The sequence below is a fragment of the Leptonotus elevatus genome, chromosome 11 (assembly GCF_054856555.1).
Source record: "Leptonotus elevatus isolate MCC_2025b chromosome 11, RoL_Lele_1.0, whole genome shotgun sequence".
Classification (NCBI taxonomy): Eukaryota; Metazoa; Chordata; class Actinopteri; order Syngnathiformes; family Syngnathidae; genus Leptonotus; species Leptonotus elevatus.
Genome location: NC_141249.1, coordinates 7,030,629 through 7,044,123, shown reverse-complemented (window position 1 = coordinate 7,044,123; position 13,495 = coordinate 7,030,629). Strand labels below are relative to the sequence as shown.

The 13,495-nt window shown below is 38.9% G+C and overlaps 2 protein-coding genes across 3 annotated transcripts in view; one reads left to right on the top strand and one right to left on the bottom strand.

The window, feature by feature from the left end:
* Positions 1 to 1,161, bottom strand: part of dennd1b (DENN/MADD domain containing 1B) — a 138,262-nt gene extending 137,101 nt beyond the window's left edge. For both annotated transcript variants that reach the window (XM_086089998.1, XM_086089999.1), the window contains exons 1-2: positions 864 to 1,161; positions 381 to 445 (exon numbers count right to left, since the gene is read on the bottom strand). In XM_086089998.1, the coding sequence (XP_085946124.1) occupies positions 381 to 445; positions 864 to 880 (82 nt within the window). In that variant the 5' untranslated portion in view covers positions 881 to 1,161. The remainder of the gene's footprint in view (positions 1 to 380; positions 446 to 863) is intronic.
* A 4,155-nt stretch (positions 1,162 to 5,316) lies between these two features.
* On the top strand, positions 5,317 to 12,902 carry c11h1orf53 (chromosome 11 C1orf53 homolog). The gene is made up of 3 exons (XM_086089342.1): positions 5,317 to 5,741; positions 6,940 to 7,041; positions 10,606 to 12,902. The coding sequence occupies exons 1-3, from the start codon at positions 5,463 to 5,465 to the stop codon at positions 10,675 to 10,677; spliced, it is 453 nt and encodes a 150-aa protein (XP_085945468.1). The 5' UTR covers positions 5,317 to 5,462; the 3' UTR covers positions 10,678 to 12,902.
* The last annotated feature ends 593 nt before the right edge of the window (positions 12,903 to 13,495 follow it).

Below are 13,495 nucleotides of genomic sequence, written 5' to 3'. Positions count from 1 at the left end.
TCTAGACTCGTGGAACTGGATAATTTCCAGCAGCACTCTTGATGATCTTTCACGGCACACTAGTGCGCCTTAGCACCATGTTTGGAAATCAATGTTATATTTGTTCCTGCATGAAGTGAATTCAGTAATAGACCCTTGCTTCATTTACAGCAGCATTATCTTCATGATCCAAAAGCAGCAAGTATGAGCAGTGATTACATTAATACTGCAGTAATCTTAATACTTAGGGCTGTCATGTTTGCACACTATATTACAGCAGGAGCTGGACATAATGAAAAGCCAGTTTGTGTCAGAGGGTCAGGCAAGTTTTAAACACATAAAATTAGGTCAGAGATGACGAAAGGAGATTATCAGTCAGTGATAATAATGACATTGCTTACCCCCATTTCTAGTTGCTGGAGACTCCACATGTACTACCAGATCAAACGTTCGCTCTGGGTTCTCCCTAAAACAAGAGGGGGAGTCATGAATGCTTAAACAGGACGTGCGTTATCATTTCAGGTAATCGATTAATTATGCCTTATGAACAAAGTTCATAGTTACTCATCTTACTCGAGCCAATAGCAGAATTATATTCTGATGGCATAAAGACGCACGAAGTTATGCATGAAAAGTTGACAACATATTTGAACGGACACGGGGCACATGTTGCCATGTCTTTTGAGGAGGTTAGCAGAGCTGCTAACAAGCAGACAGAGCAGCAGACTGACCCAAAAAGCTGTCGAGCCAGCTGGTGTGTCTCTTAAATCCACTACCAGAGAAGGCTCACATAACGGTTAGCATTTCCTCTTTTTCTTCTTCTTGTTCTCCATGCATGTAAACGCACATGTCTATTTCACTTAGTACAATTGTAAAAGGCTTACTTGACTCTGCTGTCCATATTTTAGCTACCGCATCGCGACAGCTCCGTGCTGTCTGTCGGCGGTTCTGCTGCTCCGCTATCCGACAAATGTCCTCCCCCAGCCCCTTCGTCCTGCTCCTGGTCCTGGTCCCGGTCTGTCCCTGTGGCTTATCTGGCCCGTGCAGAAAGCTGCCACATCTCCAAATGAAAGAGAACGGTGTCTCTTTCGTCCTTGTTCCGTTAATGTGGGCCCAGTCGAGCTGCACTGTGCTTATTTCCCACAACAAACATCACTCCAGGAAGTGCTTGTCAGACGGACCGTGACGTCATCACGTCGGTGGGTTTTCTCCCGTTACATCGACAATCGTGACGATGCAGTTGCATTTTTTTAGTCTGAAATTAGATGACGACTGTACTAGACTTGATGTTTTAGTTTTTGATTTAAAAAAAAAAAAAAATATATATATATATATATATATATATATATATATATATATATATATATATAATAAAATAAAATAAATACAATCATAATTAATTGCATCTTCCCATTAAATATTTTTTTGCAAACCCAATCGTTTGAGCATTTATTCGAGATCCTACTCACTAGACATTTTAGTGGAACGACTGTCTTATTAGTTCATTAGGGTCGTTGGATTTTTGGCATTACCATACAGTGCACTCATACATTTACATAACCCACTTTCAAGCACAACTGGAGTGCATGTGACAAGGTTTTGTTGTTGTTTTTTGCAATGAAAAGCCTTTTGACCATTTTAGTTAATTTTTTTAGTTAATTATTTAAGTTAATTAGTTATCAATTTTAGTAGGTATTCTTTTTGTTTTCATTAGCAGTGGAAAAAAAGAAGCCACTGAAAAGAGAGTAATTCTACAAGTGCTCCCTCATCATTCTACTAGTGCGCTGCAAACTTCCGCATTCAGCAGAACAGACAAGCACTTCCTTACAACACGGGTAAATGGCGGAACTACTGCAGCTGGCGACTAGGAATGCTATCCCATGTTCCTCCTCCAGTACAAAAAAATGTGTGTTTAGTTCATTTAAGACTCAGAATTTTTCTTTGGTTTAAATGTGAGTGTGAATGGTGAATGTCCTGTGACTGGCTGGCGACCACCTCTCATCCAAAATCAGATGGGATATATACCCCAGCTCATGTGTGACAAGTGCTGTATAGACTTAAGTAATGGTTAAAAATCATGAATCTTAATTGCTTTAATGGTGATTTGAGAGTGAAGGGGCTGTGCACATTTGTATATAATGCCTAACCATGTTGAGAATTTTGAAATCATCTTGTTTTAGTAGTTTAATAGTCATAACAATTCATGCCATAAACCCTACTGCGGTCGCCATTTCAGAGCCAACGCAAAAACTGAGATTTTCTGGTGGCATATTTCCAATGTTACAATGCAGGACCGGCGTGAGTGAAACGGCACAGTCAGCTTCCAATAGCTGACGAAAAAGGTTGGATAATTGTGAGTACATTGTCTTATTTAGCACTGTTGAACTGTCAGCCAAGATAGCATTTAGCATTAACTAAAGTCATAACAAAAAAAAACTGTTATCTATCTATCTATCTATCTATCTATCTATTGCACATTTGGTCTAATATTTAAGTGAGTAACTGTAGGCAAAAGGTGGATCCTCAGCACGTCAGCCTCGACTAATCTCTATGCTTCAAGTACAGCTAAAAGTGGAGGGATTATTGTTTGCTTCATGGTCTGACTTACAAAAGTGAACTTGTATTTGTCAAGAGACTCAGTTCCTTATTTGTCAGGGGACCAACTCCCTGAAGTCAAACCTGCTGGCTGAATCAATTACTATTCTTACGCTTCGATTTTCATCCTGAGGGAGATTTATGTCTGCCTGAATGTTGTTTCTGTTCTCAAAAACCAACCCATCTCAGAGGATCTTAAATTCTCTTTAGACTTTACTTTACCTTTTCAGTTTACAGTTACTCTCATATTCAAGCAGTATTTGCCTGATGGTAAATTGAAATCAAATCTTGGATGGGCCTCTCTCCCCTCTCCAGAGAGTCTGTCTGGATCACAGCCAGTTTATTACAGGCGGACTAAAAGGTAATTAAGTGGCAGCAAAATGAAGCATATGGTTTGAGGCAGCGGGACGTGTTTAGAATAATAGCAAAACTACATAGATATATTTATTTATTTTTTAAATCTGTGACATATACAAAGACACCACTGAGGTTTCAAATTTCATAGGAATTGTGCTGTAAATAGTTCCAGATCATGTTTATTTATGAGAAACCAATGGCAACATTTTTAATTTCTGATGATTAGTAAACTTCGGTTTGAATTGGTTCGAAGCATTTGACCAATCCCCCAATGTATGTGTCTGGATTAAAGAGGATTTATTATGCATTCTTTTCACAATTTAAAGCAGTTCCTAGGTGCCTTAATAATATTTCTGTGACATACACAAAATACCCAATGAATCAAGAATTATAGCATAGTTTGCACTCTCTATTGCTTGTCAGGTTGAAAACATTCCATTTGAGAAGGCTCCCCTCAAAGTGAGTTGGCCCTCATCCTACTTTATTCTGGACTAATAAATATGGATTTTGCTACCATGATTACGAGTGGCTGATCTTGTGGTGGCAGAAATTAACACCCCAACTGTAAACAAATGTGTCTGCGACTTGCAAACCACACGCAAGGCCTGCATGGTTATTTTTCCTCGCAGAGGCAGCGCCAAGCTGCCAGATTACACTGTGTGGAACGGTCTATGTGGCAGCAGGCACATGGCCAAACGCAACACCCCTAACCCAACGTAGTAGGCTGCCACTTCTCAGAAGATTGTGTTAGCTAACACTAATCTGTGCATCCAACGAAACGCAGTGAAGCACTGCTTACCTTTTGAATGTAACGTGATAGTGTTTCACACCTTTGCATCCAAACTGAAATTGAATGGTGCACACAGCTGGCGAATTAAACATTCCAACTGCTCAATAACAAACAAGTTCGTTGCTGGTTTAGTTTCATATTTGATGGAATGGTAAGGCACTCTAGAGAAGCACCTATTTGTATGCAAACAATAAAATCTACATTTTTAATATTAAGACCTTGTTAAATTTGTAGAATAAGCAGACAGACAAACACCATTCACTGCTTGCAGCAAATTTAACTTGCAGCTACAGCAACATAGTAATTGTATGGATGTCATCTGCTTTTTCTTATGTTCGTCTGATTGTTCTGACAGATGAAGAACTGTTTTGGAGAAAAATATAATACATTGCTTGTGTTTTCCCCCAAGGTAGATACATTTGCCGATATTTATTTTTATTAAAATTGTCTGAGGGTAAGTGAACCCCACAATGTCAATCAAAAACACTTGTCAGATTTCATTATGCAAGAGTAGACACATCATCAGTGGCTTCCAGGACAAGATAACCTTGAAAGGACTCATTAATGTCTACTCATCAACCTTGCAGTTCTCAGTCTAAGTCCTCATAGAACTTTAATATTATGGGAAGCTATCCTTGTACTCAGTGAAGAAGAGCCAAGATAAGATTTAACAGGATTACAAGGATTTACCTGCATGGCATATTACATACATCTCATATGCTAAATACAGTACGTCAATATAAAGGGTCCCAGAGGGACAAAAATGGCACTATGCTAGATGTTTTAATGCTAGTAAATTCTTCAGTAAGATTAGTTCTCAATCGTTCACACAGATCTATGTGGATTAGAGCTGTATGGCATAAAACTATACAGTAGCCTAGTGTATATTTTTATATTTGGGTTATTTGCCACATTTGAATATTGTCTGGAAATTTGCGGTGGTACACAGGTGGCTATACTAGATCATACTTCAACCTACATGCAATGAAATATAGATTTGTTTTTGTTTGTTAACAATTGTGGCCTAACTGATGTAATATTATTTCTAACTCCACTCATTGTTGTTGCCTGAGGTTCAGGAGTCTATTTTCAGCCCCAGCCTGTCTGTGTGAAGTTTGCATGTTCTGTCATGCATGCATGTTTTTCATGCATTACAAAAGCATGCATGTTCAGTTTACTGAAGTGGTTCTCAAATGTTGTCACCCTGGGACTGGCATTTTCCTGTTGTTGCAAATTAGTTGCAACCCACTTGTATAGAAATTAGGAGCAATACAATAAGTGCTCTGTTTAAAGATGGCCACTGAGAACATTTATTTCAAACTGTTTCAAATTATTTTCATGTACTGCCAAAAGTTCTTTGTCATATTGTCTAAGATCAACTCACCAGAGGCTGAGCAACACTGTGTTTGTTTATGGTGTAAACAAGTGACTAAAAAATGTAGATTAAATTTTTTTTTACAACATAAATGACACTCCTGGTGTCTGTACTAATGAAGCGGCCGTTTACAATGTTGTTTCCTCAGTCAACTGTGGGGGCGCTGTGGATGAATGGTCATTTGGTCACGTGCTTATGACGCGACTTCCAAACAGGAAGTCGTGCACTCAAACTCATCAGAAGGCAGGCAAAACGAAAAGTCGAAAAGACGCGAATTGACATTTAGGTCAGTCATTAAAAAAACAAAAACAAATAATAATAATAAAGGCATGTTAGGTGGATATAACATCTCATTAAAGGCTGGCAATGTATTGTCAACGTTATAAAACTAGAGCGTTGCTCAGCACTAGTTCGACTCTCCTTCACGTCCAGTTTAAAGAACAACTTGGAACAATAATGTTAAGCTATAAACTGCATGTGGACGGCTCGAGGCGACTGCGAACCACCGGCACACCAATCCAAGAAATCTGCGGCGGGGACGGACTTCAAAACGCTTCGGAAGGCAGAACCGAGCCGCAACAGGCAAGAAAACAGCTAACAGAGGAGGAGCTGCTCATTCATAAATTCCACACAGCAGCGTGTCAGGTAGAACATTTTCATGTTTTGTGTCTGATAGATGTTCATATACGCGTCTTTTGCACATGCCTTTAAGGCATTAGTACATTTGATTAACATTATCAAATGTCAAATATAATTTAAAAACATTCATATTGCCTAATGAAACGTCTGTGATTATCACATCAGTTGCCAGTTAAATATACAAGTACAAAGCATTGTCAAAAAAAGAAGAAGAAGAAAAGAAGTCAGGAGTGATTGTGTTGGCAGCCTCAACTGGCCTGTAAGAAACTTTTAAGAAATTGGGAAAGGCTGTTGCACAAAGTATGCATGCATATTTTTCAAAGTAATTTCCTGGGCTCCAGTCAAATATTTACATCCAGCATTTAAGCACAAGCTTTATGGTGGTGGTAATTTTTTTTGTCAGACCCTTCATCTTCTCCAGATCGTCTCTACTCCTCCATCAAGCAGAGCCAGCGAGGCGTGCAGTGGTGACGGCCGTGTATATGTGCAACTGCATGCCTCCAGGCCTCTCTGTTGTAAATATTGTGCTCCTGACTGTGCCGTGAAGTTGAGGCAAGTTGGCCAAGACCTGAGGAGAGTGTGAGGGCCTGGGTGGGAAAAAGCACAATGCAGAGGGGGGCCCAGCTATGCCAGCTTCACTATGTGGTCGTGCAATGCCATGTGAAATGACAGGCTGTGTCACCAAAAGGCCTGGGGCTTTTTTGTCTTTGTGGCCTGTCAAAGCTCACCAACGAGTGGGCTCTCAGTTTGAAACAGACTGAGAGGTGACATTTTCAAAAACTTCCTGAGGGATGGCAGAGGAGTTTGGTGTTTTTCACTCACAGAAGGTGATTGCATCCATGAACAGCTGGAGCATAACGTAAGCGGTTGTGTCAGAATATATATAATTTATTAAATTCCCTGCTTAACTTAAGTAGATGACATGAATGTGTGCGTATTTGTCATAGCATATTTTTGACTAATGAATATTGAATAACATGTAACACGCCAATTAATTTGTAGTATCATACAAGATACTGTGTTTTACATCTCTTTCAATGCCATAAGGTTTACGGCAGCCTCCCGTCTTTAACCCAAAACAATCTGTTTATATATATGTATATGTTAATTTCAGTTATATGTATGCCTTTTGTTTGCATGGGACATATGTAAGTGTACATGTTGTGTCTTGGACTAATTAAAAAAAAATGTTCATTATGTTCAGGCAAAGAAGCAGATGTATGTTGACCCTTCCAGTGGGTACAAGGTGTTCACAGAGTATGCTCACCTTCAACGAGGGAAGTGCTGTGGCACTGCTTGCAGACATGTAAGCTCCTTTGTGTGCTTTTCTAATGTTGGTGTGTATGTTCTTTGCTACTGCGCTTGAATTATTTTCTGTTCTGTCGCAATCGGTTTGTTTATTCCATGAGTTTGAATAACAACTGAACATAATTACATTTTAATATTGTTCTACAAAAATACAATACTTTATAAAAGTCCCAAATCACTACTGGGTTTATTGTTTTGTATTGTACTGCCCATATACTGTACAGTATACGCAGAAAGCAGAAAGACATTAGCATCCATCTATTCGTTAGCTCTTAGGAATAACAGGCTACTTCGTTCCTTGTACATAAGGGAGGGAGGGAGTAAATTTATATACATTAAGCTATTGTTCTCTTTTCTCTGAGTTCCGCAAAAAAAAAAAAGTACCGGTACTATACATATAAGAATAGTGTATTTTTTGCAGTACAAGTCACACTTTTTTTTCCATTGTTTGGCTGATCCTGCTACTTATACTCGGGTGCAAGTACTTTTGTAGACTTGAACTGAATCTTATCACTTATCGTGATAAGATTACTTATTGTGTTAATAGCAGCAAACGAGTTCCGGTTGGATTTGAAACTTCCACCTGTAAATATGGACGTTTTTCTTTTTAATTTAAAATGGCTTACCTTAACTACAATCATGTGCTGCATTGTGTCCAAAGCTAGAATCCTGGTTGGTTATTATTGGGTGCTTTAATTAGTAAATCTGCATGCTAAATTAGCAAGCTAGCTGGGGATACCATTCCTTCAATTGTGGCCGTGAGAGACGGCAGGAAACGACGAACGACAAACTCTTTTCGTATTTCTTCTTTTTCCAATTCCTCCATTTCTTCTTTTACTTTCTTTTCGAGGTTTGTGAATACTTTTGCTACTTTTTCTGCATCACCAGCACCTTCTGAAATGGAATGCGTGCGACAATATGCAATTATCTATTATGACAACGGGACCGTCTACTCAGCTAGCTCGCCAATTTGGCCTGCGGTATCCGCCACAACAAGGATTTACAATTTACAGCACTAAAAGGTTACCTAGGTTACCTACCTTTTGCTCCAACGTGACAAGGATTCTAGTTAGGGTAAGCCATTTTAAACTAAAACAAATAACTTTTCCATAATTAGAAGCGGAAGTTTCAAATCTAACCGTAACTCCTTCACTGCCATCGACACAATTAGGGAAAGGGGATTTTGGGTATTAGTCCAAGCTATTCTTGGTTTCAGTTTTTGCAAAATACATTTCCACCCAAAGTGCGATTTATAGTCACTGCGATTTGTTATTTTCTTCTTCATAGTGCATTTTTGTCTGGTGGGACTTATGCTCCAGAGCAAATAATAGTCAGAAAAATACGGTATATTATTTATTTTGAAATAAGGTGAAATTAGTTACTGTCACTGTAGATTGTAGATTGCTTACTAAGAAAAAAAACCACCTGATCTGACATTGACTGAAAGTAGCAATTGCGCCTATGGACAAACAAAATGTTTATTGTCAGACGAGAAAATTGTGTGAAACTTGGAATTGCCTTTCCCAAACCCCAAATTGACCACTGTCAAACATTTGTAGACAATGCTTGAAAGTCGCGTCCGTAGCCAGGAAACCAAACCGTTCAAATGAACGCCACCAATTCTGCCAAGAAGAGCGGTTAAATATCCATCCAGAATTATGCCAGAAGTTGGCTTTAAAAAGCTTCTGGTCAAGTTGAAAGTTGCTCAGGGGGATTTGCCCAAATAGTAGTGCTGTTTGTGTATACAGTGGTGGGGGATAGAGACTGGGCCAGCTCACAGACAGCGAAAAATCATCTATAATTGAAGACCCTTGAAATGCATTTGGGAGAAAAAAAATAATAATAATATTATTTTTATATATATATATATATATATATATATATATATATATATATATATATATATATATATATATATATATATATATATATATATATATATACTATATATATATATATATAGTATATATATATATATATATATAGTATATATATATATATATATATATATATAGTATATATATATGTCTTGTCTTTAAAAAAAAAAAAAAAACTATTTTTTTTAAGTATTGAGAAAAAAAATTATGAAACCATGAATAAGCTTATCCTCAGGTGCCTACGCATGAGTATGTGGGCCTCTACTATTGCAAAAAAAATATTTGTGCGCCATTTCGAATTACAGTTGAACCTCGGAGTTTGAACGTCTCGGAACTCGTACAAATCGGACTTCAACTAAAAAAATCTGAGTAAAAAATGCCTCGAAGTTTGAACTCATTTTTGGAGTTTGAACACCCAAGCTAAGCAAACTTAGCCCAACATACCTTGAAAACGGGTAGCCGAGCAATGCCGAATGCTCACGTTGCGGTAGTTGTGACGATGCACTGCTCATTTCCAGTCAGATCGTGAATACTCCCGGAGGTGCTCCATACTCGCGAGTGCATTTGGATTTTTCCATGACAATTTTCTTCGCCGTGGGCCCAAAGAAAGACAACAGTGCCAGTGGAAGCAAAGAAAAACATACAGTGCTACGAACAACAGTGGAATTAGGAAGGAGATTATCGCGCAGTTGTAACTACCGTGACTACTACTATACTGGCACGAGGACCCCCTTAGCTGTTCAACAACGTGCCTGACGTTAAACAACGCACGCAAGGACTGCTTAGTATTCTAACAACACTCAGCACTGAACTAAAGCTAGCATTAAAATAGCATTTAGCATTCACTGATGCCATCACACCAGAACACATAAGGTAAGGTATTTTTGTACTGTACCTGTACTGTAAATGTAAAAAAAAATAAAAATAGAATGAATAGAAATTAAAATAGGAATTTTCTGTTTTTGGAGCTTGGGAACGGATTAATTGCAATTACATTATTTCCTATGGGAAAAAAGGTTTCGGAGGTTGAACAATTCGAACTTTGAACACTTCGCAAGAACGAATTATGTTCAAACTCCGAGGTACCTCTGTATCTGGATTTTAGTCTTAAATGTGATCTTTGATCTTCATCTAGGTCACAACAACGTTTTCTAAACTAATACATCAGAAAAATTATGTTTCCAGTCTCTTTTTGAACACATTAGAAAACATCATACTGTATAGTGAGTGAGCTTGTTAGTGAAAAATGGACCGATGTGATAACACACAGTACAGCCTTTCAAATCCCAACAGAATAAACAAAGTATGAAACAAAATGGACATATTATTCCCATGTAAAAGAAGAAGACCACTTTTTTAATTAATATTATAGCCACATGATCTTTTTTGCCTCAAATTGAGCACTGAGCATTTCTCTCTTTTGTCCCAGTGAGTCTTGTTCAGCTCTGTTCAGTCCTCATCCTCCTCACCTCTCTTGCCCTTTTAAATCACATCCAGTCTTGTCTTGCCAGTGCCTCTGTTCCTTCTTGTACTTTTGTCATCTTGGTTTTTTTGTTTGTTTTTTCTGTGTTCTTTTTTCAGTGATTAATTTTTGCACAGGTTAATGCCATGCCAGCTGTATGACTGAAATTGCTCTCCACATACGGCTGTTTAGCACCATTTAATAATTTCATTCTCTCCTGCAGTGTCCATATGGCCAAGTCAACGTGAAGGACCCTGCAATGAAGAAAATGTTTAACTCTCTATTTTATGTGTAGACCCCATGTGGCAAGGTAACAGGTATACAAGATAGTGCTAAGAATCTGGTGCCATGTTTTGTTTTGAACCATTTTTAGCAGCATACTGAATGATGACATTTGAGGAGAGACTGTGCAATACCTCCTATACATCACAACTATTGTTCATTATTCTCATTTTTGATATGATTTGGCAGAATCTTGTGGAAAATACAATTTGAAAGTATTTTTCTTGTGAAGCCTTTCTTGAATGTCCATTGGAATGCAGTGAGTTTCATTACTCACTCCTTTTTATGAGTTCTTAATTTCTGGTGGTGTTTCTCTTCTCTGATGTATTAACAAGGGTTGTGGGAGTATAGGGATGGAAACTGAAAGTGCATTTTAGATGTTTGCCCTCAAGATAAAGGGCATATAAGAGAAGATAACAGTCGGATGTCAGATAACATCTTGTGCTCTTTTGCTTTGCATCTGGTATAATTTATTTTCTCCCAAATGTACGAGTGCATGAATATTAGCATCGTTTGCACTCCACATCTGCTCGACTAAACCCACTACCTTTGACTGAAATACTGCGTTGTTAAAAATAGGCAAGGGCCAAGGGTCAGCCCTCTCACTTGGCTGCGCTGCTTTTACACCACTTGATGGAATCAGGCTGTTAGCAAACACGCCGCGGACATCAACAGCGGCCCCACTGGACTTGCAGCCTCCTGGCAACACTTGGCTAAAGCGCACTTCCCCGCGGCTGCTCTCCTGAGCTGCAGCCTAATGAACTCTGGGGCCCTCCTTTCCCACTACTGCAATAGATCAACTCGTGTTCAAGAGCATGCATATAGGCTTATAAGAGCAGAACACCCTGTGGCTCCTAATGGGCTAATATAGAATAAAGGGTGCGCTAAACACTGCTTTTTGCAGCCCACAGTTAGAGCAGTGCGAGGTAAGGCCGAGAGCTGGCTCGGCACCACTTACAGATACGTTGAGGGAAGATGTGAGGTTTGACTCGTTAGTGCATGTGGGAAGACAGCGCCAATGCCTTCAGGCTCTGAGCATGTCACACACGCTCGCCCGGCTCTGCCTGATTGGGCAAACAGAGGCGTGTGAGAGGATGTGTCTGCCGCCGAATTCTGTCTGCGCCGACAACTGGCGCGGCCACTATCCTCCTCGGCAGGTGGGTCCTAAAGGCAAGCGCTTGGTGATGGCTACACAGGCCTGTGAGCAGCTACAAGGAGATTTATGATCCCAACAGTGCTGGGGAGGACAGTTTCTTGGGGACGTGTCGTCATGCGGGATGAGAAGTGAATTTATATTGTGTTATTGTAAACTGAGGCAGCGGAGCGTGCGGCGGCAACATTCTACAGCGGGATGGTGAAGGTGTCACACCCATCAAGTAGGTTACCTGGGTCCGCTTGCCTGCCGCCCCTCCGCGCCTTTCGCCTGGGGACTTTTCTGTCGCTTTCAAGTAGATGCATTGCCACTCAGCAGCCCAGACCATGAAATAGGCCAACTTCGGTGTCTGCCTCATCCCTCCACATCTTCGCAGGCCATTGATGGCACACTTTGGAAGGTTGTTGTTCATCATCCTGTTTTAGTGACACAAACAACACAGTAAAGCCACTCAGTCTGGTCGAAGTCATCTTTTTCATGCTGATGGTCTTTCCATAAACCTCCATTCATTGTTGACGTCGACAATGGAAGAGCATTCCACAGAGGGGAAATTATTACATCTGACATCATGTTTTCATCTCCAACAATCTTGGCAACATTTAGGAGGTTCATGAAACTTTTTATAAATGTGCAGCATATACCAAGAAGGAACCAGGATGTAGCTGTTGATTTTGTGTTGCTATAGGATTTTCCCGATGCACCAAAATGCAATATGTTCCTGTTTGTCCATGAAATGTCATTGTTCATGAAGCAAAAGGGATACTACTGAATACAAAATGCATCTGCATTTTCTTCCCACTCCAATTTTCTTCTTTTGACAAGACATTCATTCATTTCTTTCATTTCTCAGGGACCAACACAGGAATCTGTAGAAAGTCGTTGTGGAATTGTTTTACCAAAGCCTGCTTTCTGGTGTGTCATTCTAAATGGCAATAACACCTTCAAACTGGATGAAGCCATTTCTGTAGAAATTGCGTGTGAATGCTGAATAAAACATATATAAAAATGTGGAATCATATGTAACATTCTTAGATTCTCAAACCACAAAAGAGCTTTGAACTGAAAATAAACATATATTACATTAATTGTCAAGTTATACATTTTCAATTTTGAGGGGGGGAAAGATCCACCTGAAAATGTAATGAATCCCCAATATTATAATAAGATATTACATTATTGGTAAAAATTTTACAATATCCGTCAGGATTTTTTTATTACATTATTTGTAAAAGTATTACATGATTGGGATTTATTATAATAATTATTACATTATTGGGCTTTATTACACTTTTGATCGAGTTAAGTGCAAATTTTATTCAGGCAATATTACATTTTGAGGAAATTATTACATTAATTAAAGGTATATTTAGCTCATTTAGCCATTGTCATTAAAAAAAATTGTAATTTTTTGTCTAAAATTACTATGATAGCTTAATTATTGTACATTATTATACATGTACAGTTAAACTCTTTAAAAACACATTTGGCCTCTTATTGTCAAATGAAATACACATCACAGGTACGGCAGGTATGGCTCACCTGTTTTTTTGTTTTTGTCACGTGATGTTTGCAAACTTAGCCATGATTGGACGGTACCTGAGCTCTGAGCACACATGATGTAATTTTCAATTGACAGCAAGTGGTGAAATGTGTTTTAAAAGGTATTAATTGTTCATGA